The sequence below is a fragment of the Coturnix japonica genome, chromosome 1 (assembly GCF_054131305.1).
Source record: "Coturnix japonica strain WE chromosome 1, WE-NBRP24, whole genome shotgun sequence".
NCBI lineage: Eukaryota > Metazoa > Chordata > Aves > Galliformes > Phasianidae > Coturnix > Coturnix japonica.
Genome location: NC_140663.1, coordinates 10876914 through 10899696, shown reverse-complemented (window position 1 = coordinate 10899696; position 22783 = coordinate 10876914). Strand labels below are relative to the sequence as shown.

At 35.8% G+C, this 22783-nt stretch overlaps 1 protein-coding gene across 8 annotated transcripts in view; it reads left to right on the top strand.

The window, feature by feature from the left end:
• PHTF2 (putative homeodomain transcription factor 2) overlaps positions 1 to 22091 on the top strand; it is a 53904-nt gene extending 31813 nt beyond the window's left edge. For all 8 annotated transcript variants that reach the window (XM_085512906.1, XM_015881007.3, XM_015881088.2 and 5 more), the window contains 11 exons: positions 2928 to 3129; positions 5038 to 5196; positions 7872 to 8087; positions 9843 to 9971; positions 10815 to 11087; positions 12058 to 12189; positions 14248 to 14334; positions 15311 to 15466; positions 17099 to 17194; positions 18857 to 18982; positions 19728 to 22091. In XM_085512906.1, the coding sequence (XP_085369032.1) occupies positions 2928 to 3129; positions 5038 to 5196; positions 7872 to 8087; positions 9843 to 9971; positions 10815 to 11087; positions 12058 to 12189; positions 14248 to 14334; positions 15311 to 15466; positions 17099 to 17194; positions 18857 to 18982; positions 19728 to 19748 (1597 nt within the window). In that variant the 3' untranslated portion in view covers positions 19749 to 22091. The remainder of the gene's footprint in view (positions 1 to 2927; positions 3130 to 5037; positions 5197 to 7871; positions 8088 to 9842; positions 9972 to 10814; positions 11088 to 12057; positions 12190 to 14247; positions 14335 to 15310; positions 15467 to 17098; positions 17195 to 18856; positions 18983 to 19727) is intronic.
• The last annotated feature ends 692 nt before the right edge of the window (positions 22092 to 22783 follow it).

Genomic DNA, 22783 nt, shown 5'->3' with positions numbered 1-22783 from the left:
GTAGGACTATACGCTTTGTGGATTATCAGGAATGAACTTGCTTGGTTTCTCAATTTTAATCCAATGAGAAACTCTTACATTTTAGTTGATTGCATTACCTGCCAATTAGTTGGAGAGAATGCACTTAGATCTCCATTGCTGTCATCAAACCTTCAGGACTCAAGCACAGCATTTAATCTGTCAATGAACTGTGAATATGCATTTTCTAATGACTAGAAGAAGTTTTTAAGCTTGTTATATTTCGGAGTGCTCTTGATTAATCAGCATTTATTAGTAAAGTTGAATACATGCTCATAAACTAGTACAAAATTAAGAAAAGGGATACTGCAAGTTACTACATTGTTTTGTTTTGCATGCTGCATCTTAAATATCGCAACACTAATGTGTCTGTATTTGTGATTCGTGCTCTTAACCTCTGGTAAAGCTTATTTTGTCTTACGTTACATTGTGGGAATAAAAATCTGGGGAAGTTTTAAAAATATCTAAAAATGCTACAGAAGTTAATTTGGTCTTTCTGTGTGTAGTTTAAGCTGGTTTTAACAGACTATGAGCAGTAGTAATAGACATCACAGCTGTTCTTTCATGTAACACCACATCTAAATGAATTGATCTGTATGTATTTCTTTCTGGTACATTTGGAGTGTAATCTTGTAAACTTTTGAACATTATCTGCTCGGTGAAGATACTGATTTTTCAATCAGTGTTGTTGGAAGACTCACTTTCTTCCTTGACTTTTGCACTTCCTTGGGGTGTCTGAGAGTGCTACGAGCAGCCTTTAGTCACTCTTCAGCTGCAGAGGGGCCTGGTTTTGTATGTCTGAGAATGAACCATGGCAGTTTGTCCGGATGAAAAATAACCTTTTTTTTTTTTTTTTCCCTCTCACATCAGTTTCATCATGTAATTATTATTTTTTTTCCCCCAAAAGTCATGCTAATAGTTTTGTTTGCAAAGTGGTTCTGGGAATGTGGAAGCAGGAAGGCAACATAGAGAGCATGGGTGAACTGGCTTGAGACTGATGTTGCTGAAGATGTTCTTGTGAGACCCCAGTGCCAGGAATTTGTCCTTACTCCAGTTTTGTAAATATTTAACTTCTAAAAAGTTTTGCAGCTTAGATGAGGGGGAGAGTTGTTTGATGGTAGTTTGAGCTCATTGCCCAGAGCCTCTGTAGTGTCTTAAATGGTTGTCTATATGGATATAGAAAATGAAACCTGTGTTTGCATGCAAGCTAGCACGTTACTAATCTGCAGACAGGAAGAGGCTTGCCATCTGCTCCACAAAGCCCATGATAAAGTATCTTGCTGTCTCCTCGTTTTAAGCTTATAATAAAATCTGGTCCATGCAAATATACAAAAACTGCCAGAAATATTTCAGCTGATGTTGTACCACTCAATTATTTAGGAATAAAATCAATAAAGAGTTTTTGGAACTGGATACGGAAAGCTCTATAGCTTTCTATGAGGGAAGTAGAGAAGCAGGTTTTTTTAAGTGTTTTTCCTGGAACATGTGAGGAAAGGTGGAATGAGACTATAGAAGATAAAGGAGGATGAGAAGTTTCAGTAACTGCCTTTTTGTCCATGGCCTTACAGATTAATCGCTCCTTTTTGAATATTATTCCCTAGCTCGTGGGTCTCCACTGTGTATATGGAGTACCTTATCTTAGGAATGATGTAAATCAACTATCCTATATGTACATATTAGAGCAGAATTTAATCTGCTGTGTAACCCAGGTTCTCAAAGAGCTTCTTGAAAGAGAAAGCCAATGCATGTTCCCCTACAGGAGCAGGAGAAGAATAGATGAGGTTCTTGGTAGTTTTATCAACTCTGTGTTTAGTGGTTCTGAGGGTCTTTTATAAACAATAAAATCTGGAAACTTCATTTATAATATTACTACTTTCCTCCCACATCCCCCCTCTCCTCCCCCCTCCTTTTCCCCTGCAGTGTTCTGGTAATCTACTGCTAAACACACAAGATTTTTTTTTTTTTTTTTTTTTTTTTTTGCTTTCTTGATAAAGATTTTCCTTGTTATTTACCAAGTCAAGCCAAAGTGAAACTCTGCTTTAAAGTGGTCTCTGGCAGTGAGGCAGAAAGCTGCTATTCCGTTTTTATTCTTTCATCAGCAATACTTTCTAATTTGGAGATGTAATCATCCAAACATCTGCTTTTGAAAGGCTTTTTATTTTATTTATTTATTTATTTTTGTGGCATTAGATGTTCTTGCTACCACATCTTCTGATTAGATAGTGGCCTTGACTTTTAGACACTGTTATGGAAGGTGATAGATTGGTATTAGACTTCTCATAAGAATAATAATACTTAAGCATAATTGATAGGTTTGTTATTTAAAAACAAGCTTAATTACTGTCTTTGTTAGATGCAATTGAATTATGTCAGTGGGGTGTTACTGCATATATGGGAAAGGGTAAATCACGTTCTGGTTAGCAGACTTGTCAATATGCAGAGTGATTTTAAACAAAAACATTTAGAAGGTACTAATGGAGCACGCTCACAGCTATAAGAAATGAATGGCACATTTGCTTTGAGCTAATGACATTTTAACTTTTAATTTTTTTTCTAAGAATAAAACAAACAATCCTAATTTACATTTGGGGCTTCTGGTTCTTCTGTTGCCAAAGATATTGTGACAATTTAGTTGCTAAACATTGGTTTCCTTTTCTCTCTTCAGCTAATAATATAATTTTCTTTCTGACACTGTTTCTTTTACAATGTTTATAGGAAAGAATAGTGAGTATTGATTAGAAGACTAAAAATAAGTTTACAAACGTTGCATCAACTGTTAATATATTTTTGTTTGTTTGTGTTCATCTTAATAAAACTAAAATATGGGTTGAAAGGGGTGAACAGGATTTAGTCTGGAAAAACAAAGAGAATCAGCAAATTATTAATACTTAAATTTGTTTCAAATATAGATCTAAGAAAGCAAAAAACTCAATAGATAAATCCACCGAGACTGATAATGGCTACGTGTCCCTTGATGGGAAAAAGACAGGTAAAAGCAGTGAAGAATGTGCGCAGGCCCAGGAGCGTCTCTGTGAGGTGATTAAGCCAGAAGAGTCAGGCTGGAGCACCGCAACAGTGAGAGAGACCTACAGCACTCCCAGCCATCACAAGGTAAGGATGGTCATGTTGCTTTCAGAGCAGGATTGAATGTATGTTGGGTGGCATGCAAGCTTTATTTGTGTGATGCTGCTGGTATTTTAAATGAAATTAAAATATAAATTTTGGCTGTGGCCAAAATCAGTTTGAGTCTTCTGATGTCATTCTTTTATTTGTAGCCTTTTCCTTTTTCTTGTCAGAGGGCCCTTACCGGCTGACATCTAAACATTCTTTTCAGTAATAAAGTGCACAATTTCATATGCTGTCACTTGTATCTTTTTTTTCAGTCCAGCTGAACAACACAACCCTTTATTGCCTCTTTGACGTTCTTGGTGTACATTGGCCTGTCTCTGTGCCAAAATGGAACCAATTTGATATTACTGACAATTTGTAATATTGAGTTTATTCTGAGCATTTTCATAGGAATCAGGAATAATCTGGTTTGTCCCCATGGAAGAGGAGGAAAGGGCAATTTTCCTCTTGGTAAAATAGGCATAACTTCCTGAAGCGAGAAATAAGGATGAGACGAATAAATGGTTAGGAAAGAAAGGAGAACTTTTCATTCTGGATTTTTTTATCTCCTGTATATTCTAATTTCATCTTGCAGTTCTACAGAACAGATTTTCCAAAGTATTTTTTCCTGACTCCCATTACCATTTGCCTTCTAGTGACTGCCATTACTGCTCTCTTGCTTGACTTTGGCTCAGTAGTATATATAATCATCAATCAATCATTGCAAGGTTGTTTTTCATCATGATAATACCAAAGGGAAAGGTTATTCTGCTGGAAGTACACAAATATACATCTTTATAAAAGAAAGGCTTTTTGTGGGGGGGTTTCGTAGCCAACTTATTTAACAACCTCCTTAAACGTCCGTATGATTAAGTCAGAATGGATGTGATGAAGTTCATATCAGGGCAGTACCTCAGTCTTTTGGTCTGATCAGCAGCAGGAACTGTGATTCACTTACTGTGATTCAGTTATCTTCATTAATTCTGAGCATTTTGCATTCTTGATGAAGTTCAGCAAATGCAGGGTTTTTTTTGTTTTTGTTTTTTTTTTTAAATGGTTTTAATGATGAATTTCCTACATGTTTAACATAATGTTGTATACATATCTGCATTAAAGAGAAGCTGTTAGAGGCTAGAATAGACATCCCTAATTGCGAAGGACAACATATACATTTTTTTCTGGCCACCCTGAAAGATAGATAAGCCACCACAGACTGTATTCTGCGTGTCTCTCTTTTCTCTATACTGCTCATGTGTTAAGAAAGCTTCTCAGAAGCCAGAACTCATTATAGAAGAGAAATTGATGCCTGAATCAGGTAAAGGGATCATCTGTCATTTCACCAACGGCAGGACAGCTCTGAAGGAAATTTTACAGGGTTCTATGCAGTGATGTCATTAATGAGAGTATACGGGAAGTTTTTGACAACTGACCAGTATTACTGCACTCTCTTCTTCCTGTTGCTGACAGGCCTGGTTTCACTTCAGTTTCAAATCACAGAAATAGAGTGGGGTACATTTATTATCTGTGTCTTGCTTTCACAAATAAATCTTGTAGCATTTTGTAATTGAAAGAAGAGGTAAATGCTGACTTTGTACCATATGTGTTCATAATTAAGTGTAATTCTTCTATCACAAATTTATTTTTTCAGACCTTTTGGATATCTTGCATTTAAGCCTTTAAAGAGTTAATGCCAGCATTCATGAGCTAAATATGAACATTGTCTGAGGAATGTTTATTTTGATGCTACAGTTTTATTTTGTAATATCTGCTGTACCACTTTTTACAATAGGAAATGCAGTTTCTGTTTTAGCAGGGCATACATAATGTTGCAGAAAGAAATCTGCATCTGATTTTAATAGTTTAGAATTGGTATGACTGTAAGTCTTACTAATGCTCTGCTTCTTGCACTAGGAGACTCACAGGACTGTGACAAATTTATCAGATGAAGTTTCTAGTGAGGAAGGGCCTGAAACCGGATACTCCTTACGCCGCAATGTAGAACGTGCTTCTAGTGATGGCACACTTCGAAACAGAAAATCTCACCATTATAAGAAACACTATCCTTTGGAAGTAGGTATCTATTCTTCAGTTGCCTCTTTTCTGTAAATAGATCAAAGCCCTTGATTTCTTGTTGATTATTTATTTATTTTTTTCTCCTATACTGTATTTTAGGATTATGTTAATTTGAAGCCATGCTAGTGAGGGAGAGGGATTCATTTTTGTGTGACAAGAGTTTTAACTTTGAGGTTTTTATTTAGTTGATTTGAGCTTTGTCCAATTTTTCAATTTGTTGAGAAGACCCTTTGATATATCCTATCCATCTTGCATCAGATTTCAGATAACTGTATTACTATCTTTTGACAGCAGCTATCTCCTTTGGAAACTTGATTTGTTACAGAAATAGCAATAGTGGGCAGTAGTAACATTTGGATCATACCAGCACTGCTGCTTTTTTCCATATACTTTGTATTTTAGGTTCACATACCTTCTTGTGAAGTAGTTTGATAGTTTATTTATTCCTTCGTGTTTGTTGAAAGTCATTAAAATATTCTCATGAAATCTCAACAAAATCGTTAGTGTTGTATTGCAATAAAAACACACATTCCTGAAATTCTAAGAGATTATTTGACATCAGAGCCAAGAGGAGGAATGCACCAATTCCACATTTGTAGAGCCTTTTAATGGTAAAGATTCAGACATTTAAAGACAGAACTGGAGGAGGGCTTTTTTTTGTTGTTCTTTTAATTTTAAAGGATTTCCGCTGTTTCTGCTGATGGTATGCAACTTAACAGAGAAATACAACTTTGAGGTTTTTGCAGTGTTTTGTCTTTTAAACAACTGTACTTGCCCTTTATTTTTTCCACTAGGGCTATAAGAAAAGAATGTGCAGAGTAATTTTGGTTCTGACAGCATTCTTGTAGCTGGCTCTAACAGGCAGAGCATCATGAGCAAGCCTTCTACTTGATATAAGAGCTTCTTTTCCAGAAGGTGTCAGAGCTGTAAAATCCTAAAATGTTGTCTAGGGAGGACTGTGTGTAGATACCTTCAGAAACTGAAAACACATGAATTTGCTCTGTGTGTAGTAATACTTCACGCTTTTCCCCCATATCTCTGTGATTGATGCTGTGAAAGAGGAGGCTTTTATGTGTTGTTAGCAGCTCTGCTCCCTCAACGTGATTACAAAGGAAATGAAACATAGCTTTGAAAACTGAAAGCTTTCTTTGTATATAAAAAAAAATGTATTTTTATATATATATATATGTAAATGAGACAGTTGATGTGCTTTCAGCTTCTGTCCTGTTTTCCGGTTTACTTGTCAGTCATTGTTTGAGGTACAGCTTTTTAATCTGCTTGCTTCATTCAGTTCAATAATGTACCCTGTACTGCTGTCAGCACCTTGTACTGACCATGTTCTATAAAGAACAAATATTTCAGATTTTATCTTTGGTATCGGTGTTCTATCATCTCACAAACTTTTTCTATTTATTACTTTACAAAATTGCTTACATAAAATATATGAAATGAGGTTTCTAGGAAGAACAAGTAACTCTCCTTCAGCTGGTAATGCATTACAAGTCATGTGAAATTAATAGGTCTGCTGCAGTATTCCTTGATTGTGTTTTTCAGTGAAGAAAACTGGGCATGATCTTGAGATAAACTGTAGTAGAAAGAAATGCATTTTGCTCTAAGAAGTGGAAATTGATAGATGATGGTGATGAGTAGGGTGGTTCTGCTTTGAAGTCCTGTCTTGCAGGAAATTGATTCTGCTAACCAATGAAAGGATTTTAGGGGTCTGCAGTCTTGTTCTGAAGAAAACATTATCTTGTTTTATGTGTATGCATTGCGGTATTTAAATCTCCCAAGTGTAATTTTTTCCATGTCATTATGTAAGTAGTAGGTAAAATTTAATAATAATGAGGCATGCTTGCTTCTCAACTGCACTTTCTTTTAAAATAATTAGTTTTTTATACATGAGTGTGTAGATCACACATCTACCTTGTACTTAGTATGGATACTCTCTGTTATTCTTTCTCTCTACACCTGCTGCATGCTTGTCTTCAAAGAAGCTCATACACTGTTAAGGATGAAGCTAGAAAGGAAGTTGGTGTCCCCTGAATTCCTTAGTCTTGCTTTGAATCTATCCTTTTGTGAGTTCATTTAAAAGCTATACTAACAGGTTGGGGAGGGGACAGGCATGTTAATAACTCAGTAGAGTAGTTCAAATCAAACAACATGGGATAGAGAGACAAAATGGCAAATCAATTTAAAATACTTAGTGAATTAGGCTTTTCTCACTGTACTTTTCTATGCTAATTGCAGGTCAGTGTATATGCCTTTAAGCCTTACTTGTTTCTTTGATATTTTCACTAAAATAATGAAGCTGTAATGTGTTTTAGGGGACTTAATTTGTTACTAATTGAATCAAAAGTTGGAGACAGGGTTGATAATTGCTCTAAAAATTAATGAATTTTAAAAATCTGTAAAATAGTTACTTCCTCTTGATGTATATGAATTGAGTCTTCATTGTGTGGTTCATCCCCCAGAAATCGAGGACCACAAAATATTACTTGTATGTGTAACGTCTAGCTGTGCAGTAAGCATATAATACTTTCTGATTTGAAAGGTAATGAGTATAACATAAAAATATTATGCCCTTGGACTTAATACATTTGAACTTGATAACTATTCTGTTAGGAAATGGACTATGAAAACAGCATTAATTCCAATGAATATTTTAATTTCAGGATACACCTAAATCAGGTACTAGCTGCAGTTCTCGGTGTTCAAGCTCCAGGCAGGATTCTGAGAGTGCAAGGCCAGAATCAGAAACTGAAGATGTGTGGGAGGACCTCCTACACTGTGCAGAGTGCCACTCTTCCTGTACTAGTGAGACGGATGTAGAAAGTCCTCAAATGAATCCCTGTATGAAAAAAGAATATAGAGATGACCCATTTCATCAGGTTGGTCTGATCTGCTGATTTTTGACTTCTACAACACATACATCTTCATTTTTTTCAGCTTTGTCATGTGCTCAGGAGGCCTGGGAGTAAGAACTCTCTATTAAATGGAAGCAACAGAGCCAAAGTGATTTGGTAGTATTAAAACAAGGAAAATTGAATTTCTGCTACTCGGTAATTAATTTGTCAGATGTAGAGGATATGACAATGTACTGTAATAGCCTGCAGAATATTTTTGTGTTAGGATTCTAGTTCAGGACAAGTACTCATTGATTTAAGTTTCCTGTGGTAGATTCATATGTATATCTGAGGGAATATTTTTGTTTGTGTATGCATGTGTATGTGTGTGAAACCACACAACAAGATAACATAAGCGATATCTGATGTTATGTGTATATACATTATGAAATGTCATTTTTAACATTGATAATGTCTGTATTCTCTTCAGATAATTTTTCATTTTATTTTTACCTTAAAAGTCTAATAATTTATTTTCCTTTTTTAATGCTGTTCTGTAGAAATATCTGAGCAGTAATTTCTAAAAGTGTTAGTGTTCATTGGGCAACACTTCAGTTGCAGCCTGCCTGGGGTTAATTGGTTGGAATCCATTGTCCATACTTAATAGCTAATGATCATGTAGTCGTCATGTGATAAGAAAACATTCAAATGTCAGACAGTGCCAGGTTTGTTTGTATTACAAGGCTTTTCTCTAAGCTGCATGTTGCTTGCTGTGAAATATTTTTCTTGTTAAATATGCAGTGTATTTTGGCACTGCTTACATCAGGGCTAAGGAATTTAATACAGGAGATGACATTAGTGATAGCTGAGAGAAAGAATCTCAAAAGATGGGCTTGTTCACTCATAACTGAAACTGATGGACTTATTGATATCCCCCTCCTCCAAAAAAACCATAACAAACAAAAAAAACAACTAACCAAGAAAATCCACCCCCAAACCAACAGAGATGGCAATTTGGATTTTCTCTGCTTTTCCAGTTTGCTTTAGTACTTGTTTGTATTCCATGTTTTTCTGAAGTTTAACATTTTTGTTGGTTTGTTTCAGTGATTGTGAAATTTTTGAGGTTCAGCTCCTGGTGCAGATACTCCCTCTAGAGGAAATCTATGTCTTTCTGCTGCTATAATTTATGTTAACAATATAGGTGTTTTTTTTTTTTTTTCTCCCTCTAATGGAAAAGAAAGAAAGCAATTGAGTGCTTAGCAGTTTAGAAAGATTTCGGATAATTACTGATAAGTTGTACAAAACCCACTTTTATTAAATGACATGATAAATATTTGATAATATGCCTCCATCCCAGCCTTTCTATTTGATTCAGACAGTGCTGGTTAACCTGGCAAGGCTGAGGGTGGTTTTGATCCTCTGTAACTGAGAGCTATGGGACAGGACTGAGGGAAATTGAGAAGTGGCTGCATCAGGACTTGTTACCTCAGCATTTTCTGTGTTCTTTGATTAGAGTAAGTAAATGTGCAGTCATAAGTGCATTCATCACTTTAGGCTGAAGCTGCATGGCTATTGGGGCAACATACATTGATTAGAGTCATAGAGAAATGCAGCTATTTATTGGGAAATAAATGAATGACTTTGAGTATTTAACATATAGTAATGTAGGATAAGTAAATGTTATATTACATTATTTGTGTCAGTCTGAGGGCTTTGTTTGTCAGTGAATTTTTTACAAAGATACACTGACATAACAATAGGTTGATATTACTGATGGAATGTATTGTTCTTCTTCCCCAGAGTCACTTGCCTTGGATCCATAGTTTGAATCCAGGACTAGAAAAAATAAGTGCAATTGTATGGGAGGGGAATGACTGCAAGAAAGCAGATATGTCTGTTCTTGAAATCAGTGGTATGATAATGAACAGAGTGAGTATTCTTTTTACTGATATTGTATCTAGGTTCAGTAGTAAGTACTGACTTTACCATCGAACCATCAGCATCTACCTCTGATGTCATGGGCCAACAAAATAAAATAGGAGACATTGCTTTTGGAGTGGCCCTCGTACTTATTACTGATTTCTGTGAGAGCTATAAGCATGGCGTAATAATAAAATACATTTGTATTGCTAGGTGCTTAGTAACATAGCCAGCCTCCCTTTTATTGTTCCAGTGGCAGGCATACGCTGTGCATATTTATCTCCTTGATTCTTCTGAACAACTAATATGGACTAGGGGAAATGGTTTTAAGTTAAAAGAGGGAAGATTTAGGTTGGATGTTAGGGGGAAGTTCTTTACCAGGAGAGTGGTTAGGCCCTGGAATAGGCTGCCCAGGGAGGTTGTGGATGCCCCGTCCTTGGAGGTGTTCAAGACCAGGTTGGACGGGGCCCTGGGCAACCTGATCTAGTAAAGGTGAGTGTTTGGTGGCCCTGCCAGGCATGGGGGTTGGAACTACATGATCCTTGAGGTCCCTTCCAACCCGGGTCATTCTGTGATTCTGTGAGTTTTGCTAATTCAGAATGAATTTTTATTGCAAGAATATACAATGAAGCATTTCAATGGCTTGTTGCTGGTGTTTATTTGTGATTGTTGCTGTGTATTAAATGCTCCTAGAGCACTTTCCTTTTCTTAGTTGTAAATTGCAAAGAAGCTTGGTTGAAAGTTTTGTATAATGTAACGCATTGTAAAGTGTTGTGATAGGAAAACAGTGACGTTAATAAGGAAAGATTATTTCCAAACTTAAAAATGTACTTTGTTTTCTTTTGCCTTTAGGTGAACAGTTATATACCAGGAATCGGTTATCAGATTTTTGGAAACATCATATCTTTAATCTTGGGTTTAATGCCATTTGTGTTTCGACTTTCCCAAGCTAAAGATTTGGAACAACTAGCTGCACATTCTGCCACTGAACTTTGCATCACAGCATTTGGATCAAATGGAGACATACTGGTTCTCTCAATGGTTGTTATAAGCTTTGTGGTTCGCGTGTCTCTAGTGTGGATTTTCTTTTTCCTACTGTGTGTAGCAGAGAGAACTTACAAACAGGTACATAAAATAAACTTAAGAGGTTTAGTCCATAACAAAACAAATAATTTGTTTTGGGGTTTTAATTTTAATTTTATATTTTATTTGGTTTTGTGGATATTTTCATCTTGTGTTCATAGTTGCCCCAAGATTTTGTAGATCAACTGTTATAATTACTTCAGTGGGATTACAGTTTAGGAGATGACCCAGATACAGAAGACTTAAGTGTCCTTCAAGTTTTGTAGCTAAACTTTTTTCTTCCAGAAGAGCATTTTGGAGGGAAAACCTTTTATTTCAGATTTCAGACTCAACTCATTGACCAGCTGTTAGTCATGACCTGGTTTGTCTCAGTTGTCCTCAAGGGGAAAGAAGTTTGGTAAAAGAGCTCTCTGAAATTTCTAGGTAGTTCCACCAGCATGTTTTATTCAAAACATTTTTGAGAATAATTGGAAACACTTTGGTCCAGACACCAGCTCTGTCTGCTTTGCTGGTATCTCTGTTCCAGAGACTGGCAATGTTGTTCTCTGATACTTTCTTAGTAGCTCCCTACTGTAGTTACTTTCTAGCCTGGAAAGGAATAAAGATAAATACTTTTCTTATGTTACAGCCAAAATAAGGGATTAAGTACAGTAGAATAGCATTGAGCTGCTTTAGTTACCATTTCTGATGGAAAAAAGTTCTGGATTAAGCAATCTTTAATGCAGGTGATGGACTTGTTTGATCCTCTCCCAAGTTTCAATAGCATTGTAGGTCTGTTGTCTGAAACTTGAAAATTGTAACTCTATTTTGTTTTTCATTAAATTGATGTGACTTTTAAAACTGTTCAGTGTATCTCTTCTTTTTAGTACTCTTATTTCTGCACTGTAATTAATGCATTTTACTTACCTCGATACATTGCACATTGATATATTAAGTGAATCTTTTTCTCCATTTTCTTCTTAGCACCCTCAAAAATGACTTAACAGCTACGTTATTTTTTCCTTCCCTGCAGAGGCTACTTTTTGCTAAGCTTTTTGGTCATCTAACATCTGCCAGAAGGGCAAGAAAATCAGAGGTTCCTCACTTCCGTTTGAAGAAAGTACAGAATATAAAAATGTGGCTTTCTCTCAGGTCCTATCTAAAGGTAAAATATCGTAAATTTTTTGCTACCAATTTAATAGAAACAATCCCGTGTGCTGTTGATGAAAGGTAGGTAGTTGAGTCTGACTTGTCCTCTGTGTGCACTTATTGGTGCATGTGTGCCCAGTCCACTTTATTTTGCCAGCTCCTGGCCAGCAGCACCAGCAAGCAGCCAGATGGTGAGAGTGTATTTCACCTTGGCATGAAGTGTGAGTGTGTTCAGAGTAGGAGTCCTGTGTTAAGTGATTAGAGCAGGGAAGTCTCTCATGTGAGTATAGAAGGTAAATCATCACTTGTGGTATAACACAGACAATAAATTACTGTAAGAGCTCCACCAAATAGCCTCATTAACATACAAGGAATTTATAAAGCAAGGCAGCTTGTGTGCCTGTTTATGCTACGATTGCATATATACCATGTGAAGCTAGAAATTGTGCCAACGACTTGTAAGATATTCTGCTCTCTTCATTGTTTGTTCAGCTGGTATAATGACATGTCTCAAGTGATAGCCCTCTAATGCTTTTTCAGCCCAGAGCATTTTGATGATTCTAGCTCATTTTTTGGGTTTGCAAGTTTTTTCCATTTTTCTCTCTACATTAGGTAATGAAACTTTGGTTCCTACAGCATTGCAGGCTTTTTTCAGTCTAGTCTGTAATGTGTTGCTCTGTGGGAGGAAAGGATAACAACATTTGGGCAGTAGAATGTAGCTCTCATGCTTTAAAAACTATGTATGTTGCCACTGTAGTGGAGACTGTCTTGCCTTCTTTCCTCATAATAGCCAACTATGTATTCCACCTCCACATATGCCACAAGAATCTTATCTGTAATTCTGTTGTTGCAAACAGAAGCCCAGTCAGACAGTGGTCAGAAGCAGGATGCCGTACAAACTGAAAAATAACCAGCGAAGGACAGTAATTTTCACCTCCATCTGCTAATATATGTGGTTCACTGGGCAGCTCCATCAGGTCTGCACTTGCATAAGTAAAGGAGAGGAGATCAAGCAGCTTAGGAACTTAACCTTCTCACAGCAGTGCTGCTGGCAGATGCTTGCATAGTATTTGTCCAAATTACACTTGCATATTACCTGGTTGTGTGTCCATGTGTGAGTAAATGAGTTGGAGTATATGCACATCTCAGGTTTCACTCAGGCAAAATACCATCTGTATAAGAGCACGTGTGCCCGCAGTACCAACTCATACTTGATTTTTTTTCCTAGTTATTAACCTTTTATCTCTTTCTCCAAGTTCCAAGATTATACCTTGCTTATACACACCTCCCACTGTTCTCCAAGCACACTGCTAATTACATAAAGATGAGAACAAAGTTGAGAAATAAATGTGTATTGTGACTTGTATGTGTTTCATTGCAACATAGGGTACCTAATGCTTTAATTAGAAAGAACATGGAAAAAGCTCAGTGGATGGAAATGTTTTGTTATACCAGTAAGCAATTAAGAATGAAAAAATACTGGATATGGTGACATTGAATCTTTCATCACAGTCTGTTTGTTTCCCATGTTTCCCTTCTTGCTTTCTTGGAATTGTCATTTGAGAGAATTGTTATTCTACTTTGATGGGAGAGTGATGTACAATCATGGTTTTTGTGTATTAGAAATGTGCAAGTAATGAAAACAAAAAGCTATGTGAAAATATATCTTGATATTCCATTGCAATCTGGTGTCCAAAATCTTGTTAGCACTGGTTTGATACTGGGAATTAAAGCCCAGTGCTGTATTGAACTCGCTGCTTTTCATCATGAAAGATCTGACTAAATAATATATTATTCTTATATAAGATATATATAAGATATATATAAGATATAAGGTATATATATTCTTTTATCATAGTTATCTTTATTTAGTTGCATTTGAATTATCTCAAATGCATTTGGGGCTATTCAGAACTAGTTATACTTTAAATCCCTATGTGGTGTGTGGAACTCAGGTTACCAAATTGCAAGCTATGAGCAAACTATGGTCAAGGAGTAAATATAACTGGATGTACTAAATGTCAGTGCTGGTTAGGTGGATTTTCACTCACATGTGCATCTCTGTTATTTTCAGCGTCGAGGTCCTCAGCGCTCAGTTGATGTCATAGTTTCATCTGCCTTCCTCCTGACTATCTCAGTTGTCTTTATCTGTTGTGCACAGGTGAGGTAATCGTGCATGGCTTAAACAGTTTTTAATATAATAGACTGCCTTTTGTGTGGTGGTTCCTATTATGAGACCCCAGTGAAAAATCAGTAACAGCTATTAGAGCTTTTCAGAAGATTAAGCCCCCATTCATTTTATTCATTTTCTTTACTTTAGAATATTATCACTAAGCCACTCTGTAATAGCCAAAGAAACTCACAGTGTAATTACTGGCGTGATATTATTACTGTTTTGTTTATCTGTTCCCTTTTGTTGTCCATTTTGGAATTGAAATGAGTTTTTTTCTAACATATTGCATCAAGATGTGCTTCATAAAGATATAATAACAATTATAATTTGAGGTTGCTGATGGATTTGTTGGCTGTATTAGCCTGCCCTCTAGTGGAATATCTTTTTGGAAGCACATCTGTGCTTAAATGGGATTTCTTGTTTATAAGAAGTCTGTGCTTGACCTTCTGTTTCAGCATACAGGTAAGCTCCTGAATGACTTCTGGTTGTATTTTCCACTTCCCTAGTTAATGTTTTTGCAGTAGTGAACTATAAATGCATTAATAAGAATATAATCCAGCAATAACACTACTTGAATCAAATTTTCTATGTAATTCAGTATATTTAGAGGCATATTTTGTTTTTCATCCCAATGGTGTCTTTGAAATCGCAAAATAGGGTTTAAAATTGACTTAGAATGTAATACATTATTCTGTTACTTTAGAAATATGGGGAAAAAAAGTTTGAATTCTGATTGAGGCTTTGAATTCACTTTCTTTCAACTTTTTCACTTTTCAACCTTTTCTCAATCCTAATAACTTCTGACAGAGTTTTGATTTTAAATTATGATTCAGGATATTTGGTGCCCTCATACTTATTACTGGGAAAATATTTTTTGGTGTTGGTAAGATACATAATTCTTCTCTTATATTGCAACGTAAATATTAATCTGAACTCAATTTTAATCTTTTCCTTTCGCTTACAGCTGCTTCATATGCATGAGATCTTCCTCGACTGTCACTACAATTGGGAACTAGTAATTTGGTGCATTTCACTAACACTTTTTCTATTGAGATTTGTTACTCTTGGATCTGAAACCAGTAAAAAATACAGCAATACCTCAATATTACTTACTGAGCAGGTGAGAATTTGCGCAGATATGCATTATTCTATCTAAAAATCTTTCTATTAGATCTTAGGCATGTGTTCTAGATGGCTTAACATTGGTTCGAATTTAATAGTTAATTGTGGTGTAGTGAAACAAGCTATTAAAGATCTTCACAACCTGAAGTTCTATTTCTATAGATACTGACAAAAAGGCAAAGAGCAAGGCAAATGAGAGACAGGGAAACTAGGTTTTATTTAGCTTTCATAGGTTTTCAAACTATACTCTTTCTAGTAGTCATCCCTTGAACATTTTGAGACAGTTCAAAAGCTTACGTTGAAAGTAACAGTCTGAGTCCCCTAAACTTTAAATAAATGTGTTTAACAAGTGTTATCACTTACCTTTTACTTGAATCCAGCTTATCCTATTATAATTCATTTCCCTCAAATGAAAAGGAAAATATAATTCAATATGAAACTGTTCCTGAGAAAATAGAAAGGATCTACAGAACCCTACGTAGAACTCATTGTGGAGTGGTTCAATAGCGTACTGTATTTACTTTCATTTTGTGCCAGTGGCATGAATTTCTGATATATTGGCCTTCAGTGGGTCTGAGCCCAAACAGTTGTCTGACAGGCAATGATCTATAAAAGTGGATCTGATATTCTTGAAAATCAAATAGTGGTTTGATGTGTACCAAAAAGAGAATGAAGTTTCACAACAAAAACAATAAAAACAAACAAACAAAAAAAAAACCAAAACCAACTCAAAGAAATGTTAGCCCTCAGATTCAGAGGTGAAGTGAAATTGTGAATTCTTCTTTCCATCAGCCAAGTTCCAAGCTCTTCAACCTGTGAATCTGAGGAATTGGAGTTTTGACTGGAATCTAAAAGATACATCGCTTTTGACCAAGGCATTTAGATTGTATGCTGCTTGTTAAAGTGTTCTTAATTGCTCTTGTAAATTAAGTTCATTTGTGGCGTTCTTTGCTAAGAAAAACACAAATTGTGTTCTGATCCAGGCTATCTTCTTGCCAATTTCAAGCCTCAGAATTAGGTATGCAGGTGTCTGTGGATATATACACATTCCAAATCCCCTTATTTTTCAAAGGATGCAATTGAATGTGGATGTTTCTGGTAAATTAATGAAGTCATATTGAGTGTTAAAACAGATTTGTAACACTCCTTGGGTTTGTTTCCTGCTTTGATTTCCCCCCCTTTTTAAGAATTTCTGTTCTTAGTTTATTCCTGTTTTTAAATGCTCGAGTTGCTGAAAAATGTGATGCCGTGTTTAAGGTCTGATGTCCCTTTGTCTCTAAAAGCATTATTTACTTTGGAGTGAAATAGGTTGGGAGCTTAATTTGCCTTGCAATGTATTAATGATCATTTTGATTTTAACTTAATTGTACAACTTTACAGTGAACTTGTCAGGGAGACACATTAACATTCAGTTATTCTTGCTTACATGGTGAGGTCTTCAGTAATCACCTTAGAACAAACCCCTGTAACAACTGTAACCCCTGCTTTTTGTCTGATTTGTAGATGACATTGAAGTTTAAAGCTGTTCCTATAATCATATTGGATGTTTAATTACACAACATTGTTTTCAAATGAATTCCTTTAGATTCTGCATACATGTTGATGCTTGTGTTCTGTTTAAATCAATCAGATCAATTTGTACTTGAAAATGGAGAAAAAGCCTAATAAGAAGGAGGAACTGACACTAGTGAACAACGTTTTAAAACTTGCCACTAAGTTGTTGAAGGTAAGATTTAAACAGATTTACTGTATTATTTATAACTAAATAAAATATAATATATAAATAATTTTTTATATATAATATATTGCTGGGATTGTTTAGCCTGGAGAAGAGGAGGCTCAGGGGAGACCTCACTGCACTCTGCAACTTCCTGAAGGGAGGCTGTGGTGAGGAGGGGCTTGGCTTCTTCTCCCAAGCAACAAACAGAACCCAAGAGAATGGTCGCAAGTTATACCAGAAGAGGTTTAGATTTGACGTAAGAAGGAACTTTTTGTCTCAGAGAGTGGTCAGGTACTGGAATGGCTGCCCAGGAAGGTGGTGGAGTTGCCATCCCTGGCAGTGTTCAAGAGGCATCTAGATGAGGAGCTCTGAGAAATGGTTTAGTGGTTTGCTGTAGCTACAGTAATGGGAAAGTGGTTGGATGAGATGATCTTGTAGGTTCTTTCCAACCCTGTGATTCTATGATAATCCATTATTATATTTAAAACATGTTTTCTTCTTACTTATTTCGAGGCCAGGAAAGTTTGGATGACTTTGATCACTCACTAAGAATTGCATAACTGGTAACAAAAGGTCATTGTTCAAGTTTGTTACAGATTAATTTTGGCAAATGTTTTAATAGTGGAAGTGCAAAACATTTGCAGTTAAATGTTCATTAGTATTTTTAAAAATCCTTTATATTCATTTTGCATCCATGTTCATTACTAGTTATTCTCAAAACTAATAGAGAAGAAAGGGAATTGTGTTAGGATAGACGTTCATTTTTCATAGTAGTGCCATTTTCCATAGTTGTGCCACTATGGAATATCTTTCTTTTTTTTTTACCTATGTTTGTTTCTTCAGTTAAACACTGAGGGTGATTTTTGTAGGGAACTATGAGGAATTCTAAAAAGCTGTCAGACGAACCAGCTCGCTGCTTTCCTGGCCCCTCAAGCAAACTGACAGATGTTCTACATGGGTAGCCTCTAATTTTTTTGAAGGGTTATTTGGATGCTATTGATCAACAGTCAGTGAACACAATAGCTATTTTCTTCCTGTTCTTCTGCTTATGAAAGTGTGAGAAACGCTTTACTCCACTGGAGACTTCCTGAACTATCTAATAACAATCAGTATGTGCGTGAACATAAATAATGTGTACAATTAAGTGCAGTTTTTTATGCCAATTTGTCTGTCTTCTTGAGGTGGTAAAAATCACTGGCATTAATTCTTTCATGTATAGTGCATGTAAAATTGGTGAGTCAGTGTGGAGTCCACAATATATTATTTATCATAACAAAAATATGGAATTATGGGTTGTTAATGTGAATGTTGCTTGTTAACTGGGTGTAATCATGCTACCTAAATAGACATGAGTCCGTCATATCATTAATGGTGTGATGGTCTGTAAATGAATGATAGTTTATAAAGTACCCAGAGACGTCTGACACTAAAAATGTGCTGCATAAAGCAGAATTTCTTGTTGCCTGCTCATTATGACTGAAACATTGACTGATTTCTCAGAGTTCAGTATATTTTGATGTCTTATAGTAAATAATGGTAAGACAATAAGTAGTTTTATATGGAGGAAATACTCCTTTGGGTACTTAAACAACACAAAAAAAACCCCACAAAACCAACAAACTGTGTAATTTCTGCTTTTTAAATGATATAATTGTTTCATGTTGTTAGGAACTGGACAGTCCATTTAGGTTATATGGACTTACAATGAATCCACTCCTTTATAATATCACCCAAGTTGTCATCCTGTCTGCTGTTTCTGGTGTCATCAGTGACCTACTTGGATTTAATTTAAAGGTAACTACTTCCCAGCCATCTTTTTTTTCTCTTTATGGTGTTCAGAATGCTACAATAGTCTAATCCTATACTGTAAAATAATTAACTCTTATCCGTGTGAGCTAGCAGATTTGTTATTTGAAAATAGTTATGAAATTAAAGCTGTATCAGCAGAATAGTGATGCAGTTGTCAAAGGAGCTCTCTTAATTTTTTGTCAGTTTTGTAGTGTTTCAATTTAGATATATCTAGGACAGATAATCACTAAGAATTCCTAGACTTGAATAAAGAGAGACTTACATGGCCGGGTAGAAGACCTTATTTAACTTCTTGTATTCCAGATCTGATTTCCCTCTTGAGTTCCTCACTGTTTTTGCATCTTTGTCTTGTACTGCAGTATAGTACTGCAAGAGATGTAGTATTACTGTATCTAACATTACAGCCTTGCTTTTATGACTTAAGAACTGTGTTATTTGGTCATACTTTCTGAACCTCTTTGAACTCTACAGACTCTGGAAATTATTCCAAGATTCAGGTTATGGGACACCTCAGTTTCCACAAACTTGTAGCATAAAGCCTTCAGCTGCCCACTGAGCTTGCTTACACCTACTCTTTTTTGTATTACAAGTAAATGAATGATGAATTAGAATTAATCTTTTGTATTAAATTTTGAATGCAGCACATGTGACAGGAGCAGATGTGGTATTGCAACTTTGCTAAGCAGAAACTGAACTGGAAATACTGTTGATTTTTTTCTGACTTTTCCAGCTCTGGAAGATCAAATCTTGATAATATGTTAAGAAGATGAGATACCAGTGTTACAGAAGAGCTCATTCATTGACAAAACTGCCTCAAAGCAGCCACTGAATCTGTATTTCAGAAGCTACAACTTCTTCAAGGATGTTGTTTGGAAAACTGAAGTGTTTACATCTGACTGTCTTGTGCAATCTTAGTATTTATTTCATCTTCTCACTTTTTTTTTTTTTCATTTCAGTTGACATTTTTATTTTCAAAAATATTTGTTTAGATTTGGAAAGGATCAGATTTGGGAAGGTCAAAAACCGAGTGTGTGACGACTTGAAATCCTAGCAATTGAATACACTAAATTACTGTATTTGCTGTTAAAGCTGAAGCCGGTGTTGAACATTTTTAGTTGTGGTAGTGCTGTATGGAATTCATTTGAGTTTTGATTAAGTGTGGTAACCTGGCTTAGGATTTTTTTATTTGCACCGGTAATTTATGAGGACAACAGAACATCGGTAGATGTTTGGTTGCAATAAGGAGGACATAAAACAAATAAAGTACTGACAATACAGTATGACAGATAGCAGAAATATTTTATATTACTATTAGAAACAAGCACGAGTTTTTAATATTTTGAATAATTCCGGGATTTAAACTGATTTAGGCTGCAGTTTAAATATCCTGGGATAGTAATAAAGTATTACATGACAGGTCAACAAGTGCTCTTTGTTAACACTTTTATTGGAGCAATAATTGTAAATGGTTACCATACTGTATGATATTTTGATAAAAATTAAATATTGTATTTATTTGAAATACTGGGCTGTTCTGCGCAGCTCTGACTGTGCATGCTCAATATCTGCACTTTTTATTGTTACTTTTAATGAGAAACTTTATATATATATATATATATATACATATAAATGTATATAAATTGGGATATATTATGGTGAACGATGGAGCAGTATATATTATATGTTAAAGCTAAATATTTAAATAGGCAAAAGACATACTGGTGGAAGGAATGCTATAAATGACTGGGCGTAAGATAGATGCTCTCCTGATGTACACTGTAGTATATGCCATTCATACCACATGGATGTTTAAGAACGACTAAACAGCAAACGAGTTCTTCTGGAGGACAACAGAATGAATGAAGCCTCATATTCTCATATTTGTGTCTTCAGATTAATCTCCTTGGCCCTATGTCCCCACAGCATGGGGTGTTCCCTCATGCTTTCCCAGTGAGCGTGAGCCTCTCCCCTACCTTCTGACACTGCCTCTCACACGGGCTGCTCACACTGACTCATTGTGAATGTTCACCTCGTATAATTAATTGAAAGTGGAAATTTTGTTTCAAGGAACTTATGTTAGGAGAATTCACATCACCAGGCTTAAGTATTCTTGTATTTTTTTGTTTCTAAAATAATGGCTTCATATTGAAAAATGATGAGTAATTATAGGCGGTGGAACATTATACTATATTTGTTGATCTTCAGAACCTTTAAGCATTTACAGTAATGCATCTTAAACTTCTGTGGTATAAAACTATTTTTATATATAAAGCAACACAAACAAGCATTTTGTATTTTATTTGCCTCTGTACTAATGTTTATTAATGACCAAAGTGCATTCTGGTTTTTGAAAGAATGTATTACTGGAGCTTTAAGAACATACTATCTTTAGTTTCTCATGTGGAAACTTCGGCTGCATCTGATCCGTTTCTTCTTTTTCTGTTGTCTGATGTTGGGATTGTTTTTAAAAATGGAGTACATTTTATATACAGGTTTTTCCAAATGATGGTACAGACCTACACAGAACTTTAATTTTGCACAAAATATGTTTGAAGACGAAAGTGCAGCAGGAGTTCTCTAGGGGATAGAAGATGAGGCGGATGCTTTTACAGCTTGTCACTATTTCAAAACCACTCTTCAATTTACAATGGGATTATTTGAGGGGGAAAAAATAAATCTTAAACAGTGAATATATTGTGTTCAGTACCTTAGGGGAAAAAAAAGAAGGTGGGAATGTGTTGCAGTTTGGGTTGAATGGGAAATTAGTTAAACCACATATACCTCAGCAACTATCACTGTGCTGGATTGTTGCACTAACAATGGTTACTTGGGAAGAGTAAAATATGTGTGAAATGACATTAAAAAATAATAAAAACCTTTTATTTGCTACCATTAGATATATTCATTATCTTAAAAAAATGGGAGAGGTTTATCGTATCCCTCAACATGGGAAATCCAGTATGAAAATAGAGGCAAGTAGAAATATGGCAGATCTTGCATGTTAACGGTTATTTTTGCCACGTGTTTTGTAACTGCGAGTGTGATCAGGCGTGGAATAAAGCTTTCTATGGTTGATGGTGAAAAAGGAGACAAAGAGTGCAGCGAGCTGTGTCTTTCAGTAATACCCAGCACGTGTCTGAGTCTGCCTGCTTTAAGTCCATGCTTATAAACATGTGTTCTGTTTGATTTAAAACACTTGGGAGGGAAATGTTGTGCATGGAATGCAAGTGGTGGCTGTGAAAGTTGAACTGTATTGCAAGAGCAGAAGCTTTCAGACACATGTAGTTGAAGTCAGTTTTTATAGGACTGGAGATGCAGATTCCAAATAAACGTTTCCATTTGACAAATATTGCAGCAGATTCAGACCTGTTTCACAGTTAAGGGATTAATTTTAATCCCCATTCTGACTGTTTGATGTTGTATAATATATATATTTCTTTCCAGAAGCTTATTATTTGGATATGTTTCACTTGTGGCATCTCCCTGGCTGCTCATTATTTGGCACCAGGTTACACCATGCTTTCGTGTTCAATTGCTCACTTTCTAAACTTATTCCAAATGTAGGTGGTTCACAAAATTTGCCTGAGCTCTGCTCTGTGTCACAGCAACAGGGCCCAAGGGGTCGGCATGGAGCTGTGCCAGGGGAGGGGTGGAGAAATGGGTTAGGGAAAGGGTCACACCAGAGGGCGGTGGGCACGGAACAGGCTGCCCAGGGCCTTAGTTTAGCAGTTATTTGCAAGCAGCTTCTGCCTGCAATGCATAATCTTATTGTTAATGAATTTTATC